At 39.1% G+C, this 19844-nt stretch overlaps 1 protein-coding gene across 4 annotated transcripts in view; it reads left to right on the top strand.

The window, feature by feature from the left end:
* Window positions 1-19637, top strand: part of PTAR1 (protein prenyltransferase alpha subunit repeat containing 1) — a 38438-nt gene extending 18801 nt beyond the window's left edge. Inside the window, exons 6-9 of one of the 4 annotated variants that reach the window (XR_015049100.1) lie at window positions 2215-2492; window positions 8898-9248; window positions 14059-14164; window positions 14339-19637. Coding sequence is in view for 1 of the 4 variants with exons in the window: in XM_085845368.1 (XP_085701494.1) it covers window positions 2215-2492; window positions 8898-9198 (579 nt within the window). In the remaining 3 variants the exon portion in view is untranslated. Of the gene's footprint in view, window positions 1-2214; window positions 2493-8897 lie in introns of all 4 variants that reach the window. The other 3 variants (XR_015049098.1, XR_015049099.1, XM_085845368.1) reach the window with 3 other exon arrangements.
* Window positions 19638-19844: the final 207 nt, after the last annotated feature.

Below are 19844 nucleotides of genomic sequence, written 5' to 3'. Positions count from 1 at the left end.
CACACTGCCAATGATTGACACAGATATTCCTTTTGAACCAGTGTCTGGTTGGATCTGTAAAGGCCCGGTCACACCTTGACGTTTTAGCCAGCGATGGCAACGTATTAAAATGTATGTAAAACGCTGGCTGACGTCGAACTTTTGATGTTTTTTTTTTTTTAAGATTCGGACGTATTCATAACGAGTTGGTCGTATGCATAACATATTAGTAATGGACACAGAACGTTTCGTTGTGTTATAGATAACTTATAACAACGAATGCTGAACCTGTTGTCGGCCTACACAACCGATGCCCAACGATAGTCTAACTTCAGCATAGCGCGTTGCACGCATCGCCGACGATGTCGTGACGTAGCCTATTAAAAGGCTGACGCACAACGATTCGAATCATAACTGCCGTAGAAATGGAAGTGTCAACATCGCGGTCACACCTTGGCGATCTTGCCAGCGTATGCCGACCTAAGAAAAATGTGTCTAAAACGTTGGGGGCACGTCAAATACGGTATGAGTAAGTTTGGTATACGTGAGTAGAACGCTAAAGTACGCTATCATACGTCGTAGTAAGTAGAGTACGTCAAGAAATTTTAAACATGTTCAAAATTTTACGACGTACTCGGCGTATGACACACGTTCAGCATGCGATGGGGATAAGTTGTACACACGATATGCGGACGCTTACACACGTCCACAAACGCTACTTATAAGCTACTCATAAGTCGAAACACGTCGCGGTAATGTCTTTTTTACGCGAAACTTATTTCTAACTTATGTTTGACGTGCTTTGAACCAATTCTTTACGTAGTCCCAACACACATCGACGTATGTAGACCTATTCCAATGACGTCTTCCGGTCGACAAAAAAAAATAAATGAACGTGTTTCTAGCTTACAACTGCCATATAAAGACGTGTTCCCAGCGGTTTTGGGAATTGGTATATAAAAATGCTGCTCATAAAAGGGAAACCCAACAGTGTTTTCGAGTCCTTTTTGAGTCGATGTCCATGTCAACAGTAACAGTATCAGTATTAGTATTAGTATTAGTATTAGTAGTAGTTTGTTCATGTTGGCAGTAGTAGGTGAGTGTGAGGGGGAGGGTGTGGGTTATGATGGATCGTCCTTGCGTCCGCGTGTCCACGGGTAGGTTCATCGGCTGCCACTCAACGATTTAAATGGCTGCATCTCCACTATTGAAAGTAGACGCTTGCGCTCAACAATTGGATTTTTTTTACACTCAACGACTTTTAAACGGTACCACTCAGCTATTTTCATTATTTACAATGAACGATTTAAATTGCTGTCACTCGCCTTTGTTTTTTGACGCTGGGGTTTGGAAATGTGAAGCGTTTCTTCTGAACATGTTAAAACGCTCAAACTCGACTATTTTAAATAGACGCTGCCGATGGACAATTGGAATCATAGCCAAGCTCGACATCGAAGTGTGAACATCCTCGTCATGCCGAAGAAAAGTTTGAAGAATGCTGCAAATAAGTGTCCTGGCCGTGGCCGTGGCCGTGGCCGCTGACGCAAGGACGATCCATTATACCGACGTCTTTCAGCCTATGAGTAACTTAAAAGTAACGTCTGTCGACGTGTGGCAACGATCGCGTAACGTTCCAACAACACGTTAATCATAGGTTAGAAATATGTTTCGGGTACGCTAAACATTACCTCGGCGTGTCTCAACTTATGATTAACTTACAAGTAGCATGTGTTGACGTCTGTCAACGATCGCAGACCGTGCATACAACTTGTGGCCAGCGTAGCGGAACGTGTGAGTCATACGCCGGCATACGTCGTGAAATTTCAAGCATGAAAAAATTTGAGGACAACCGAAAAGTACAACGACGTATGGCAGTGTTTTTCAGCGTGCTCTCAATGTTATCAAAACTTACCCATAACGTATTCAACGTGTGCCAGCGTTTTAGAAAAAAAATTCAAAAATCGGCATACATTGGCTAAAACGTCAAGGTGTGACCGGGCCTTAAGATTTGCACATGGTCTTTCAACAGAGAAATGTACAAAACGATTCTTAAAGTAAGCATTTGTTTAAAAAAAAAATACAAACGATTAAACCATAAGTCACCCCACCTCTTTTTTTTGGGGATCTTCATGGTCAAGCTTCCTCATCTTTTCCCTCCAAGATGACCAAATGTATTCCATCTTTATTCCTCTCCCTCTTCTTTACCAACCTCTCCACTGCTACAATCCCACATAGGTACTGCAGGCTGAACTTGAGAGCACTCAGGCTTGGGTTGAGAATCACGTATCTGACCATAGTGGCTTCCACTACCGACAGTTCCTCCTCGGTGCTTTGGCAGCTGATACTGTCGGAATGTCACAAGCCTGTGTGCATATGCATCCCAGCACAAATATACCTGCAGTCGAGATGTGTGCAGGAGGATCTCTGGCAGCTCAACACATTCACAATGAGTTTGACCTCTGCACAGATCTCAACCTTGCTTACCCTGGACATGAAAGCCTTTGGAGCCACAGGTTGGTAACGTTTCTGGGATCTTTACCTCCACCACCAAAGGTGAAGGGGGTTATGTTTTCACCCCCCTTGTCTGCTTGTTACTTGCAAAAATCAAAGATTTTTCAAGTATATTGGTTGGTCTTGTGCGTTATTCTGTTTGTTTGTTTGTCTGTCTGTCTCAATCGCCAACAGGTCGCAATTCTAAACCGGTCATCATGAAACTTTACCAAGCTGTAGAGGTAGTCTCAACTGAGAAGCCTATTGATTTTGAGGTCAAAGTTCAACTCAAGGTCAAACTTCTAAAATCATCAATTTACATCCTATTAATGTTAAAGTTGAACAGGATTTGCATAGTCCATCACTGGATTTGGAAAGCAGCTATTTTTTGAGGTCAAAAGGTCAAAGGTCAACTCAAGGTCAAACTTCTAAAATCATCAATTTGAATCTTAAAAATGATCAATTTTTATCCGATTGACCTGAACTTAGATTAAGATTGTCAATTGTAATCTTAATGAAATGAAAAATTTGATGCATCCATGGCAACCTTTGTAGAAGGGGGTGGATTTTGCAAGTTTCGTGCTCTGCATGACGTGTCTTTCTTGTTTGTTTGTTTTTCTCTGTCTGTCTGTGTGTACAGGATATCTCAAAAAGTTGTCAATGGATCCGAATGAAATTTGGTGGGCAGGTTTGGTGTGTGACAAGGACGAACTGATTAGATTTTGGTGAAGATCCGGATCCCACGACTAGAATTTTAAAAGTGATTCTTCAACATTGAGAGATAGGGTCAAAAATGATATATAGCACAATATCTCAAAAAGTTGAGGATGGATTTGGCCGAAACTTGGTGGACATGTTGTGTCTGACCACAAGAAATTGATTCAACTTTGGTGAAGATCTGAATCTGGATACTAGAATTGTTTAATTCTTAAAGTGATTCTTCACCATTGAGAGATTGGGCCAAAAACGAGATATAGCATTATATATTTTTTTTAAAAATCTATTGGGCTCAATATGTTCTACTGGATCAGGCATTGCGTGGCGGAGGAATGCGCTCTTCCGAGTGCCCTTCTAGTTACCCTTGTCAAAGGAGAGGGTATTGCATTTGGGTCTGTCTGTCTGTCTGTTTGTCTGCACAGAACTTTCGTGTTTTTCTCCACAACCGCTTGTCGGATTGAGACAAAATTTTCACCATTGGTGCGAATACTCATGTGGAATATTTTAGTGATAATTATGACATCATAGGTCATGTGGTGTGGCAGCAATATTAGAAAAACATTGGACCTCTATCTCTGAAACCGCACCAAGGAAAAAATTGAAATTTGGCACATGGCAAGTACTCGTGGGGAATGAGTGTGATTTTTTTTTTTTTAAACGACATCACAGGTGCCCTCGTTATGACGTCATAATTGCATATGTAGAACGCCACATCTGATCAGTATGAACATTTTTGAGGGTCATGTTGGGATAAAATGGTCCACTTAATTAAAAAAAAATCATGACATCGGTCGCATGATTTGGCAGCCATATTGTTTGTTTTTTTTGAAAATCTTCAAAAATCTTCTTCTCTGAAGTGGCTGAACAGATCAAGGCGAAACTTTACACATGATCGCCTGTCCATGAGGAACAAAAGGTTTACACATATGATGTCATTGGTCACATGGTTTGGCAGCCATATTGGATTGAAGAAAAAATATTAAATAATGTTTTCTCTGGAACCGCTTAATCGAACGATGTGAAAGGTCATATTTATGATGCCGTAGTGATGGGAGAATACGTTCTTTAAATTTCAACTTTATCGGACACATGGTCTGGTCACCAGAATTAATTTTTTGATACGGGTTCTTTTTTTTTTTTTTTGGAGAAGGCTCACTTGGCTGTGCCTTGATGGATTTGAGGGTAGAGGCGTAGCAGCTGAAATGTGAATCCTATCCAGGTTCCTCCTGATGACTTCATCTTTTCTTTTTTATTGTTTGGATTCCTTCTGATTACTCCAATGCAGGACTGTACCTATTTGGTCTTCTGTACCTATTGAATAATAGGTACATCATGGGTCAGGTCAGGTGTCCGATAAAGCGGGACGTTTTGGTACCCGGTCATCACTGCCAGCAGTTATATAGTGGCAGTTCTAATTATGTCTTTTATTAATTATGTTACACACCAGTACACAAAAGCAGTCCTGGTGAGGGTCTACAATCTCTGATTGCTCTTTTTCCTGTTTCGTTTAGTTTTTACTTTCATTTCAGTTTGCTATGCTTTTTGAGTATGCAGCGTAGGTGGCCAATACTGAATATGCTTTCTTGAGAACCGGTGGGCACATGTGGCTGGCACACACAGGCGAGGTGAGGACACATCAGTGAGGTGAAAACATTGCAGAGGGTTCAGCACAGGCACGTGAAGTGAGGCCTGCGAGGCTTTATTTTCACTCAAAGGCTTATGGGTGGCCACAGAAAGAAGCACAGTCGTCTGAGATTCTACCGAAAGCTACTGGATATGCAAATATCTAGATTAACGTGTATAAATTGCCCTCACACAGCCTTGATTTAAGAGCAGTTGGCATGAGTCGCCATCGCAATCACGTGTGCCTCCTCTTGAAAAATACGCTCATCAACACTACATTGGATTTGAACCTTGAATCCCAGCATCACGATCTGTATGCTCAGATGAAATGCCATGCAGATTAACAAGGAACATCGTGTCGCACCACACATCACACTGAACGTCTCTATCCCACACCCACACACCAAACAAAAATACTAGGTGTCACTTTTACCACCTCCATGTCATTCTCAGATCACCTCACAAACATGAAACTAGAAATAGCAATCAAAGATTGCAGACTCTCACCAGGACTTGTTTTGTGTGGTTTTACAGTGCATATTTTCAAGATGTACTCTCATTCTAATTGTACATACTTTATAGACATATTCGGTTGAAAAAAGGCATCGTGCAAAAATTGTGGTTTACATTGGCACATGATACAGACAGACAGACAGACAGACAAACAGACCCAAATGCAATACCCCTCCTCTGCTGAGGGTACAAAATAAATGCATACATACTTGAGGCACTTGCAGGGACGGACTTCCGACACCACAACGAAACATCATTACTCGTATGCAAACATTACATTAAATAAGTCACTGACTATGCCAGCTCATCCTGGGCATCCAGCCTATCAAACACACATCTCAATACCCTACAGACCATACAAAACAAAGCCCTTGGCATCATCACAGGTTGCATATTAACAACACCCTACACTCAGAGGCAAAAATTCAAAAGACAAAAATCAAAGACCATTTGGACATGAGAGAGGTGCAGTTCCTTGCAGCTGCAAGTGTCAACCCTAATCACCTGTGCCACTGCATGTCCAACCACCCACTGACCCCTCGACACATTAAGATTACACCACAAGACACGACAATGACCTGCTTCAAAACATCTCCCCCACCCCCCACCAATCAACAAAACTACAAAAAACACATCCATACCCACATCATCGTGAACGTAATCAATAACCTGGGCACGAACCCCCCCCCCCCCCACCCATCGATGGCACAGAGAAATTACTCTCTAGGTCTGATCGTATTCACCTTTCATGCCTCCTCTGTGGACACCACCCACAGCTTTTACAGGACAAACAGACTTGGCGAAACCACTGATGACACCTTCAACCTCTGCCAGGCCACCCTACACGCAATAAAACACATCATGGAAGATTTGCAGTTCTGGCTTCACGAAGACTAGAGCATTACATCTTAGATGTGAGGGAAATCTGGGTCATTCCCGAGAGATCGATGCATTGATATTTGTCTTTCCAATCCACAATTGCAGCATTTGCATTGGAAGAAAAACAAGAAGTTTAATGAGTTTACTGGGAAGATTAAGGCTCAGATGTTCATGTTTAAGAAGATTATAAATTTGCCAAGAATACTTCAAAGTTTGTTGGAACCTTCTTGTGACTTAACTTAACTGATTCCTACGCTAGATTACATTGAATGTTCTTTTTTTTTCTTTTTCCTTACAACATTGAGGCTCATGGAAGAGCAACTTGTGAACTGACAGTTGGACACTCAGTAAACGACGTAGCGCAGGCGGCCATTGCCGAATATAGCTTTTTTACTTCCACCACCTAAGGTGGAAGGAAGGAGGTTGTTTTCACCCCTGTCTGTCTGTGTCTGTCTGTTTGTTTGTGAACAAGATATCTCAAAAAGTTGTTGACTGATTCGGACAAAATTTGGTGCAGAGCTTAGGTATGTGACTAGGACAAAATGATTAGATTTTGGTGAAGATCCGAATCTGGATCTGAGAATTTTTTAAAGTGATTCTTCACCATTGAGTGATGGGGGCCAAAAATGACATATAGCAGGATATCTCAACAAGCTCGGATGAGCAAAGATCCTCGTCCTCTTAATGATGACGTCATAAAAACGAATATGATGTCATTGTGATGCATCAGGTTTGCGATAAATTATCTGTGCTAATGCCCGGCTTGACTCCGACAAACAAAATTCAAACAGCTTGCCTTGGTTTCGGAGATAATGGTATAGGCGATTTCCATTAGCGGCGATATTATGACAACTTTTTTTCTAGGAAGAATTTCCAAAATCGGAGATGGTTGCTGTTTGCGCGTGGGCTTTCTGCATATACATGGCAAATTTCATGAAGATCCGATGAAAACTCTGGGTTGTGAAACAAAAAATGTCAAAAAATAGGAATGACGTCATAAAAAGTGATATGACGACATAGTGATGTATCATATGTGCGGTAATTCATCTCTGCTAATGCCCTGTTCGATTCCCGCAAACAATTCAAAAATCTTGCCTAGTTTGAGAATTTTTTAGCCGTTTCCATTAGCGGAGATATTTTGACGTCAACTTTTTTTTAGGAGGAATTTTCAAAATCGGACATGGTTACTGTCTGCGCAGGGTATTTTTACATATATATATATATATATATATATATATATATATATATATATATATATATATATATATATATATATGCCATGTTTCAGGAAGTTTCGATGAAAACTGTAGGCTGTGAAAGAAAAAACAAAAAACGTCAAAAAAATAGGAATGACGTCATAAAAAATTGATATGACGCCATAGTGACGTATCATATGTGCGGTAATTCATCTCTGCTAATGCCCTATTCGATTCCCGCAAACAGAATTCAAAAAGCTTGCCCAGTTTCGGAGATATTTTGACGTCATAACTTTTTTTTATCGGAGGAATTTTCAAAATCGGAGATCGCTACTGTCTGCGCAGGGTATTTTTACATATATACGCCAAGTTTCTGTAAGTTTCGATGAAAACTGTAGGCTGTGAAACAAAAAAGTCCACAAGAACAACAACGTGAGAAAGACTTAGAGATCCTCCACGAGCATCTAAAAAGTTTTGGACGGATTTGGATTAAACTTGGTGGGCAGGTTGGGTAACAAGGAAGAATTGTTTCAATTTTGGTGAAGATCTAAATCCAGATCTGGATCTGAGAAATTTTTAGGCGATTTTTTTATTTTTATTTTTTATTTTTTCCCCACCATTCAGTGATAGTGCTAAATCGATATATAGCATGATGTGTCAAAAGATATGGATGGATTCTGATGAAACTTTGTGCATGAGTTAGGTGATGAGAACAAACCAATTAAATTTTAGTTCAGGTCCAAATCAATATCCGGCCTATCAGTGTAATACAAAACATGAACTGATCAGTCTGGCAGAGGTATGCACTCTACCAAGTAGCCGTTCTCGTCTATATTGAGTTGCCGTGAACGAAGACCAGTAACTATGCATATGCACCAACTTTATTTCAAATTTACATTTGCGTTCTCAGCTGTATTTGGGTCAAGCTCATTATTTTATCCATTGTCCACACATCAGCTCATAATCTTCTTTTGTTCATGAACTTCATTTCCTGTTCACCATTAAATAACAGGTGGGCCAACATTAGCAATTGGAGCCTGTGATGGAGACTGATAAATGCTACTGATTTGTGTTAATATTTTGTACTAAACATTTCCATTCTGTATCATTGTGTTTGTATACCGTATTGATTCCTATTTTTAACTGTACATGGTGTGGCAAAAGTTGGGCATCTTCGGGATATGACATTTACCTTGTATTTCATTGCCTTTAAACAGTAAATTGCCTGAACATCATTACACTTGTGGATCAATTTTCGTATGGGACGCTTGAGCATTCCTGAACATTGCCATGGGGATATTGGTTCACTTGGATTGCATTCTTTATCTTATCAAGTTCTTTCTCGGCAGTTGACTGAGAACACTCTTCAACTCCCCCCTCAGAGAGAAGTTTAGGTGTGAGGTCCAGTGCCAAATAGTGCTTGAATTTTGCCACACCATGTATAACCAGCCCTGTCGTTTCTTTTTTTTTTGTGTTTAAGGTGACTTTTTTGCTCTGCAGGCGATTTCTATTTCACCTTTGGCACAAGGTGGCTGGAGCAATGAGCGGTGAGATCTATAATGGCCCTCTGAGGTCCCTCAGCCCATTGGCAGTTTCGTTGCAGACTCTGGAGACGCACGATGAGGGCCACGAGAGGAAGAGACTCAAGCGTTGCCCGTCATGGCAACGCCATGACTTGCAGGCTGAACAAGAGTTTGCTGCTGGCTTTCTGGCGAAGAGTATGAACCATGTGCAGAGTCGCTTTGCCAGTACTTACTTGAAATGGATTGACGCTGTTAGTGGAAGTTGGACTCCTCCATGAAGTGTTTCTTTTCTCTCTGTCATCACATCCAATTCATTATTCTGTCTTTGGTGAGCAGAAAACCTCAACATTATCTTGCTCTGGCTTCATCTTGAGTAGCTGAGAATAGGCTTATCATTCTTGTTATGGAATCATCACAAAGTCTTGGTTATGGTTGATTTTAGTGCTTTTGGGGCCTGTTGTCCTTGTACGTATCTAAATGGTGTTTTGTCTGTGTTGATTGCAGGGCAACCTTTTGATCTGGTGTTATTTAATAGATTTGCTTCCTAGAAGTTGATAAAAAAATTTGTTATAGAAAATAAATATTTTATCCATGAGATTTAAAAAAAAATCTGTTTGCAGTAATGTTAGAAAATATATCTTACTGGTTTCAGCATGTAATATATACATATATAGATATATTTTTTAATCAGAAAACTGCATGTATTTTCTTTGTTGAGATAATGACAATTCCCCACACCCCTCTCCCTTTCACATTTTAGACACTAACTTAATAGGTAACCATTACCTATTTTAGGTATTTCATCTCGCACTCCTTTGTGAAAATAATAGCTATTAAATTGTTCAAGCTTGAACGGACCGAGTTAACAAACGCTCATCAAAGTTGCTTGTGGGAAATGATGTTTCTTGCCAAAACTGAAAATAGATTCAAGTAAAGCCCTGGCCATTGTAATGAGCTCATGTTTGCAGTTGGTTCTGAGAATCTACCGAGTTTTGGATGTGTTGACTGAAACACACTTTTGTTTACTTCACTTTATTGAATACTGGGGTTTGACAAACAACCGCTTTTGTTTGCAGAAATATTGACATCAATAAGATATTTGCTGTAACAAAGTGCTCTCTTTAAAACAGTTATTTTAGTGCGTTTTAACCATACTTAACATTGTATTCTGCTTTGATGGGAAAAAAAAAACAACAAAAAAAAAACATTAGAGAACCGGTGAGAAAGGAGAGTCGCCACTTTAACATATCTTGTGGAACACTTAAAAGTTATATTTTTTACAATGGAAAGAAGACTTCAAATCAGTTTTGGGCAAATAAAAAGTTTATTTGCTGTAATCTGACTGACAATTACATATTAAAAGTAGCAAACGTTTTATTTATTTTATTTTTTTCCATTGTCCAACAAATCAGATGTACAGGTGATGACACTGTACCAGCATCCCAAAGTGTGTCAGTTAAAAGGCAGCAGTTTGAATGGATTGGATTATATGCTTCAGGAAGTGGAATTTGTTTCAAGTACTGTCTTGTTTTAAAAATCCACCTGACACACAAACAACCTTCACGATGGGAGATAATCTGCCTTCCCCACCTGGTCTGCTGTGCATGTGTTGCTACTGCACTCATTGTGGTTAACTCTTATTCCCTTCCCTTGCTTACTTTCAGTCATTCTTGATGATGATGGGTCTTACCCTTTCCTGTACTTTATACTTAAAAAAAAAGTGGTGTTTGAAAGTTTAAAACATTGACATGTAATTGCAGTATGGAGAAAAACCGTTGCACACATCACAATAATGCTGTTGTTAAAATTTCTCCTTCAATGGAATTTACATGACCTTTTGCTGAGAATTGATGGATTAAAACTTTAAAAAAAACCAGAACGGCGCTCGGTGGAATGCATACCTCCGCCAGGCTGAACGGTTTACGTTTTGTATACCACTGCTGGCTGGATCTGCATCCAGACCTGAACCAAAATCGAATTGGCTTGTTCTTGTCACCTACCCAACTCATCCACCAAGTTTCATCCGACTCTGTCAACTTTTTGAGATATCACGCTATATATCATATTTGGTCCCATCTCTCAATGATGAAGAATCATTGAAAAAATTATAGTCTCCGGATATTCATCAAAATCTAATGCATTCATCCTTGTCACACTCCCAACCAGATGACCAGGTATTAGCCAAATCCATCCTTAACTTTTTGAGGTATCGTGCTCTATATCGATTTTGGCCCTATCTCACAATGGTGAAGAATCCCTAAAGAAATTCTGATATCCAGATCTTCACCAAAATCTCGTCAATTTGTCCTCTTCACACACACACACACACAACCTGTCCACCAAATTTAGAATGAATCTGTCCTTAACTATTTGATATCCTGCTCATAGACAGACAAACAAAGATATCGTGCATAGCATAACATAACCTCTGGTTAAAAAGGTAAAAATCAAGATACCTTTAAAGCACTGAATTTGTTGTTTTTTTTCCCCCAAACTGCCAGGCAATAATTGATGCATCCATTGTGTACGCTTGTTTCAGGCTTCTTCAATCTTCATCTCTCTAGAATTAACTTAAACAAAGGAATAAGGAAATTTGTACAAATTGGTTAATGTTTTCAACAGAACGCTCGATAAGACTGCTTTAGAAAACCTCCATATAGTTTGCACACAATGAGAATTTTTTTTTTGGAGAATTGTGCCTCTGAGAACGTAGCAGATTGTGGATCTCGTCGAGAGCATCTGTAGATCTATATGCCTCCATTTGTTCTGTTCTCCTGAAGGCTAATCTTTTTATTGGCAGTTCAAGCAGAATGTCTGATCATTTTCCATATCAGTTTGGGCTTGGAGACTGCTGCCAATGTTGTCATCTATTTGCATTTCCATCCTGGAATAAAGGACTGCCTTTAATCTCATTAAAAATAAATAAATCCTGGTGTTGTACTATCGACAAAAATGTGTTATACTATTAATAACCTCATGTAAAATACACTTTTTGTTATATCCATGAACTCCAACCTAGCATGTCCCTTTAACAAAGGCTAACTTTTACATTACAGTAAGTCCTCATTTAACATCATTCCGGTTAACGTTGTTTCGTTATTAAGTCGCTGATCTATTAGAGAACATACTCGTTTAAAGTTGTTCACCGTTCTGTTATAAAGTCCTTTTACCTCTAATTTGGTGCTAAACTATGCTTTTCCTCGTTTTGATAAAGCTACAGTATAAACTATAAACCATACCATAAATACTGGTGTATAAGCCCACCCAGAGTACGTCCAGTATAGACCTTGTATACACCGAGCTGTGGATCGATGATGTCGGTCCTGGGCTGAAGTTATTCAGGTGTGCATGAATGGTGTGTGGAGGAAGTTGTGGCCTGAATGTGTCAATACATTGAAAGGATTTAAAGATGTCCCCACGATGAAGAAAGTTATCCTTGGCTTGGCCAATAAAGCGGGTTTTGTTGAGGTGGAAGAAGACGATTTTACACAATTTCTGCAATCACATTGGAGAAGAAAGAACCGTTGAATATCTGAATCAACTCGAGATGATGATATTCAATTGAATGTTTAAAATTATTTAAAACTATTTAAAAGTTCTACTCTGTATGTAAATAATGTCTTTTGTCTGTCTGATGATAAAACATTTTTCCCTGTAACCTTAACCCCCCTATTTACATTAATTCTGAAGGGAAAATTTGATTCGCTTAAAGTCGTTTCAGTTGAAGTCGCACTTTTCAAGAACATAACTACAACGTTGAGCGAGGACTGGCTGCACTGGAAAAAAAAACAAAAAACAAAGAAAAAGGTTGCATTGGAAAATTGCCAAACTTCAGATCCACCTGGATAAGCGAGACGACGTGCTGTTTCAAATCAGTAAGCCATTGATAAGAAGTCTTTGTACTGCCTCTCCTTTCTTTTAATTTTATGATCAGCATTATTTAGAGACCGTTAAAGTGAGATTGCTTAATTTGCATTGGTCGCTTCTGAAATGAACATGTGAACCAATTTCAAAGAGTAGATTCAAGATGTCAAGACAATTCCAAACGAACACAGAATATCTTCTGAATTCCTCGAATCGACTTACTAAGTGCAATTTTTAGTCCTGTTAGTATATCCGAACAACTTGGCGTCCTAATTTGGATAGTGGTTGGACTTTAAAAATGGCAGCAGTTGCTATCAAATCGATGTTGAATCAGTTATATTTGCAAGAAGCCATGTCCTTTAGAATATTGACTGGAGCTATATTATGGGACATGAGAAGATATTGTCAGCAATTACATCTGCAGAATAAACTTCAGTCTGCTGCGATTTATTTTGCTGCATACAATCCCAAAAGGAGTGATATATATTTTATGCAGACAAGGTGGATTTGGTCTCTGCAAGAGTGAATGAAAAGTATGCTTTTATTTTTTTTTTTTATATTGTTAAAGAGTAAATGTCATCTTTTTGAGTTCTGAGTTTCTGATGGACTTCAATCGATCATAGCAAAACGGTTTTTCTGGACAGTTTCCCTTTGGCAATAAAAGCTAATTTTTGAGCACAAGATGATTCTCGATAAAGCAATTTTAGATGACAATCGGGTGGACATGTGATCACTTCATAATGTAGTACCAAAAGTAACACCTCTGTTACCAAAGGTGGACGGAGATTATATTTTCACTCCTGTCTGTCTGTCTGTCTGTCTCTTTGTGAGCAGGATATCTCAAAGTTATGGACGGAATCGGATGAAACTTGGTGGACATATTTGAGGTGTGACAAGGACGAATTGATTCAATTTGAGATCTGGATCAGGATACAAGAATTTAATATATATATTTTTTTAAGGTGATTCTTCACCATTGAGAGATGGGACGAAAAACGATATTTTATGTAGCATGATATTTCAAAACGTTGTCGACGGATTCCATCAAAACTTGGTGTATGAGTTGGGTAGGTGATGAGAACAAACCCATTAGATTTTGATTGAGGTCTGGATGCAGATCCAGCCTATGAGTGGGATACAAAACATAAACTGTTCAGTCTGGCAGAGGTAAGCATGCTACCGAGTGCCGTTCTCGTTACACTTTTTGTTGATGCTTTATACATTTTCTTTGATACTAATTCCCGATTTTATTTTATTTTTTGCTGCTATTTTAGTTGTCAGCTTGTGCCTGCTGATTTTGCCCCCTGTCACATGATCATTGTGGACCACTTCGCTTACATTGTGTTTGAATGCAGCTAACATTTCATTCCTCTATCTCAGGTCAGTTTCTGATGCGTTGCTTTTCTTGTCCATACAATTTTGCTTTGATACTTTTATGTTCTTGTTTCGGCAAGAATGGCCTGTCAGGATAGCTCGGAGGTGGCTTACTCGCCTGATTACTGTCTACTCTGTGTTCAATTCCTAACTACAAATTGCTATCCCCATGTTTTGCAGGCAGGGTGTCACATCAATTGGTATGCCGTCTTATGGAAAGGATGCCTCCCCTCTTTTCCTTTTCATTTTTAACAATGCTTTGATGGTCAGTTAGCTGTCCTGTCTGCTCTGGTGGATATTAAAGATCACAGGTCTTGCAAAAAGCAAAGGCCATTGTGCCAGTACCATGGCCAAATTCCAAATTTCTTCCCAATCCCACAAAGGCTAACCCACATCAGCAGCATAATCCCACCTCATTGATTCAACCAGAACACCAAATACGCAGTGACGGGATCCTGGTTGAAGTCACATTTGATGGAGAGATAGATTCAAAAAGAAAGTAACTTAGGTGTTCATATTTGTATTCTTTAAAGTAACTATTGCTTATAAGATTACATTATTGTGAAGCAGTGTTCTTGCTTGTACAAATTTTTGTCCACGATTAGACTGTTCTGCATGTGGTCCATTTATTGAATTTTGTCACCAAGTAAAATGTGTATCATTCTTAAAGTAAACTATAAACTGAAGGGGATGCTTCGACAAACACAATTTGAATTGTTTTGCATTAAAATGCTTGTAAACTTAATTATTTGTTTATGTATCGGTGCTTCTACACGGAGAAAAAAAAATTATACCCTGAGTGTAACGTCATTTCCTCCGGCACATGACGTTTTTCCATTTTTACAAACCTGTGAAAACATTGCACAAACACTGAGTGGTGCAGCATACTGAGTTGTGGTAGATGAGCAGAGCATGGAAGGAATCGTCATGACCATAGTGATCTATCAACTTGCTTTTTTCTTTTTGAGTTTTGCTAACTTTGCAAGCATTAACTTTTTTTAAACTTTGCCCTTCCCTGTGAGAGTTGTGAGTGCATGTGTGCGAGCATGCACACATATCAACTTGATTATTGCCCCCCAATTGGGCTTGAGCACAGTTCGACAGTTTTCTTTTTTTCTTTTTTCATTTCCCCGTGTCATCTTTTGTCTAATTTATTCCTATTTATTTAGTTCCTTGAATGTGCATCAAGTCCAAGTTAGAGAACAAGTCGTGTCCAAGTCCCAGTACAGGTTTTATAATGTCTGAAAGTTGAATTCTGTTTTGTTTTATATTTTATTTTGTCATTATATTTAATTTTTGTTATTTTTGACAGCATGAGGGGAAAGACCGTTGGCTCATTGATATAACTGGTCTGTAGTGTTAGTGGGAAGTTTGATGGAGAAAGGTGCATTTAATAGAAAGTGGGTACATCCAAAATAAAGGCCTACAATGGGGTGTTTCAAAAGTCTGGAATCGTAGGAAATATTTTCAATTCATTTATTTTTATTTGAAACTATTCCTTTGAGATGGATAGGATGTCGTGTATCAATAGAATCCATCCATCCATCCATCCATCGGGACCATACTCTGTGTGGAGCGTTGGTGCTGTCTGAGCAGTCTCCTTGGCTATTGGACACAATCCTGGACGGGTCGCCACTCCGACACAGGATACCAGCACGCTGGCACTCAGTTTGCCGACCTCGGAAGGATGGCACGCTGAGTCATCCCCACCTGGTATTAATTCAACAGCCGAGTGGGATTTGAACTCAGGATCCCAAACCCACCACCCTCACCATTAAGCCAACACCAGGCACCAATAGAATGGTCCGTCTGCACATCGTCTAAATTTAACGCCATTTGATTATTTTTCTTTGGGGACACCTGAAAATAGTGGTTTGTACCACGAGACAACGCACTATTTAAGAAGTAAAGAATGAAATCAGAAATGTATCATTGGCAAAAATGTGCAAGATTTGTTCAGCGACTTGTTTTTTTGAGTACACCATTATATTTCCTTTGTTTATTTAAAGTTTTGAATTTGGTGAAAACAATGATGGAAGCAAGTGATTTTATTAATGCAACAGGTAGTTAGTTTATTGCTTTCTCAAAGTTATGCTCTTGATCATGCTTTTGGTTTGATTTAAAAAGGTATACTTGGTTAAATCGCATTTTTTCTTTTCTAAACTCCAAAATAAATGAAAATTGAGCCAATATCACACAAGTCACCTCGCGATTGTTTCATATTTGAAACATTGGATTAAGTGGCTACTAGTAATCACTCGTGTATAATACGCAGGGCACTTTTCAAATAAAATTCTCAGGAAAATACCAGTTTATATTGTCGCAGTTGAAGTGTCCATTAACATGGTGGCTCTGTGCCAGAGGTCTTATAAATGCTTCCTTAGATTCTAAAACGGTGTTTTATAGTTACTGCATTCAAAGTTGCTCGGATTCCCAAGGTTCACCCAACATACCCGAAATTGGCGGTGTTCGTGCCAGAAAACGGGAAAACATTTCTTTACAATTAAAGGTGTATGGGAGGGGAGTTGGGGGGGGGGGGATACGAGACGCTAATAAATAAATAAATAAATAACTGGATCAGGATAGGTGCTCAAAGGTCAACAAGTAGGAAGGCACACACACTTGTGTACACACTAAAACCTAACCCACCTGTGGCACCAAAAATAAATACCGGGACTCTCACAACAACGGGGGATGAGCAAGGGCTCAAGGCAAGGCACGAGCTTGTGTGTCCGTGCCGCATGGTGTTGCACAGAGCTGTGATGTGGCATGGAATGAGAGGATAGCAAAGATGTATAGCGATGAAGAGCGGGACGCTTCCTCTGCCAAGGTCCGATCCCAACTCTAAAACTAGAACGACAACTACAAAACTAGAACTTCCGCACTCAGGCGTGGTCACGGACCTTGTAAACTGCGGCACTGCCTTTTTTGGCGGTGCATCGCACTCATTGGCCATCTGCTTCTGTTGGCGTGCCATCTTCTGGGCCGTCCTGCTCCATGGGGTGATCCCAATAATAGTTATGCCTTTTGTGCCCAAATCCTCATCCAGTCTCGTTCAAAAACGAGAGGTTTTACACAACAAACTTACTCTATATGCTGCTTAAGGTTAACACTCCCTGCCTCCTCAGGGCAAGTTTTACAAGATCACTTACGCTGACGTTTTCCTGACTCTGTTACAAGAGTAATCTAAGCTACCAGGTCACATATTCCATGCTATTCTTGCCTTAATCTAGTTTTAGATCCTTCCCCCCTTCCACATAATATGTACACAACTCGCACCTCAAAAATTAACTCCAGCAAAAATTAACTCCATCTCAGGATTGGAAATGTAGTTCACTCAAAAGATGTGTTGTGCCGATCTATAGAGACAGACAGACAGACAGACATCTTTTTTTTTTTTGCTTTGAATTTTGAGAAATGGACTAAGGTATATTTTCCATATTTGGGTATCTGTACAGAAGATGTTGACATGACAGTTAAAACTTTGAAATGGTCTCATTACAGATTTGGCAAATAAAATGATTAAATATGGTATTTTGGGGATGGTCATTTGGATTAAAACAACCAAACTATTCCTCTTCGTCTTTGTCTTCATCTTTGTCTTCTTTAACCCTTTCCCCACCATTCTTGGTCAAGGAATGAATTATCTTTCAAATAATGTTTTTTAATTTTTTTTTTTTAATTATTATTACTTTTTTTTCTTTTTTGAGCTTGGCAATCTGCTCTAGATGTGTATCATCACTGTTTTCCATATTGTAATCAGACTGCATTTTCACTTTGATCTTTTATTGCGTCATGTGACATTTTCAATTTGCTTTCGTTTTGGTCACAATGCATTTGTGAATGTCTTGTTTGTATGTTTTGAATGTCATTGTTGATCCTGGCATTCATGATTGTTTTTAAGTTTTTGTTTTGTTTAAGTCCATGATTGTTTTTAAGTTTAATTCTCCACATTGGATTGACTTCATTTTTGCACTTTAATTTTCTTCTTTTTTGTTTTTTTAAAGACAGTGTGGAGGGTTGTGGCAGAGTGAAATGGTAGAGAATTATGTGGTTTTGATTTGCAAGGAAAGGAATACGCAGACCGTTGACGCACATACTTGCATGACCTGTAATAAAAGGCAGGTTGATGGGAATAAAAATAGATCATTTTTGAGAATTGAGTATTTATTTTTGTGAAGCATAATAAAGTAGTTTTTTTTTCTTTGTTTGTTTTATTTATTTATTTATTTTTTAATGGGCTGGTAGGATATGCTTAAGGTGTGCTTATTTGCTTCTGACCTCTGTAGCATGTGTTCGAATCTCAATCCGGTTAAACAGTCCATGTATTTTGCATGCAAGGCGAAACCATCAAATGTCCCATGGATAGATGTTAAACTGATTGCCCTATCCGCTAGCATGAGTTGGTGGAAGTTGAAGATCTCGCAGTGTCTTTTGTGAAGAATAGTTAAGTTTTCATCATCTTGCTTACTTGCTGACAATCCTATCATGCCTGAGAAGAAATGGAACCTCTTGAGGAACTCATGCCGTTTTTGGCTCGCTCGGCCCCTATTCCACCATACCAGTGTATCGCTCTTTTTGTGATGCTGTTATTTTCCATGAACAGTGCATGCCCAATCTATCTCGATCTCATTTTAATTTCCTCCATGATGTTCTTCTTTCCAGTCCTCTCTCCTTCCTTGCTCACACTTTCTTGCCAGAAGATTCGCAAAATATTTTTGTGACAGGTTTGAGGCATATTTACAGAATAAAGGATTCTCATTTCTGTGATTTCTCACCTGCACCCTGCCACCTTTAGTCGAACGTCATGCCTGGCCAGCCAATTCATGAAAGTCTTCAGCCAAAATAAAAAAAAGTTTCCCAGTCGACCCCACAAGGTGTGAACAATCGGGGCCATTAAAGAAGTAGTAGCGGTGTAGGTCAATATTTTAAACTATGATAATTTATGATTTGTGATGCACTCTAAATGTAGAAATATTTGAGGATTTAACAGCACTTGTACAAACTTCTTTTCAAAGTTATTACACTGTTGGCTATGCAATTATTTGATGCTTCCAAGTGTAAAACGAAGTGATATCTGATGATGATTTTGGCCGTAGCTTGGACAAAAAATTTTTTTTGGGGGGGTATGGCGCTTCCCACCCTCCTCCCCTCCCCTCCCCCCCACACCCTCCTGCATATCACCAAAGTAGACAAATAGAACGAGATCAAATCTAAACATAATAATAGATTGTACATTAAGCCATAGCTGTGTGTAGGCCTGTATAATTTCTCATGGTATTTCTAGTAGTACATGAATATACTCTTTACTTGTTAATAGAGGTACCACTAACATTTTTCTTTCATCTGAAAATAACTGGAAAACACAAAAGCATTCCAAGCACATTGTTTCCGGATTCAACTGCTTTTCTCTTAGATTGCTGTATTACGGATCTGCAACCTTTTCAATCACCGTTGAAATAAAGATTTTTCAAATGTTTTTTTTTCCTCTCTCGTATATTCCGTCATACTTGAATCGTTCATACTTGTGCTGGGTTCATTTTTATTTGGTCGGTTAAATTGTTTTCCCTACTGTGTTCTTTGCAACGTCTTGGATTCTAGGAAATGCTAGTTCTTTGCAACCTAATCTGATTAATCAATTACAAAGTTGACATTTTTCAAATTGTTCTTCTGCATTACATGAGCT

The sequence above is a fragment of the Eptatretus burgeri genome, chromosome 11, assembly GCF_056783735.1.
Source record: "Eptatretus burgeri isolate ZD-2024b chromosome 11, Ebu_testis_v1, whole genome shotgun sequence".
Taxonomy (NCBI): Eukaryota; Metazoa; Chordata; class Myxini; order Myxiniformes; family Myxinidae; genus Eptatretus; species Eptatretus burgeri.
This window is presented reverse-complemented; position numbering and strand designations above follow the sequence as displayed.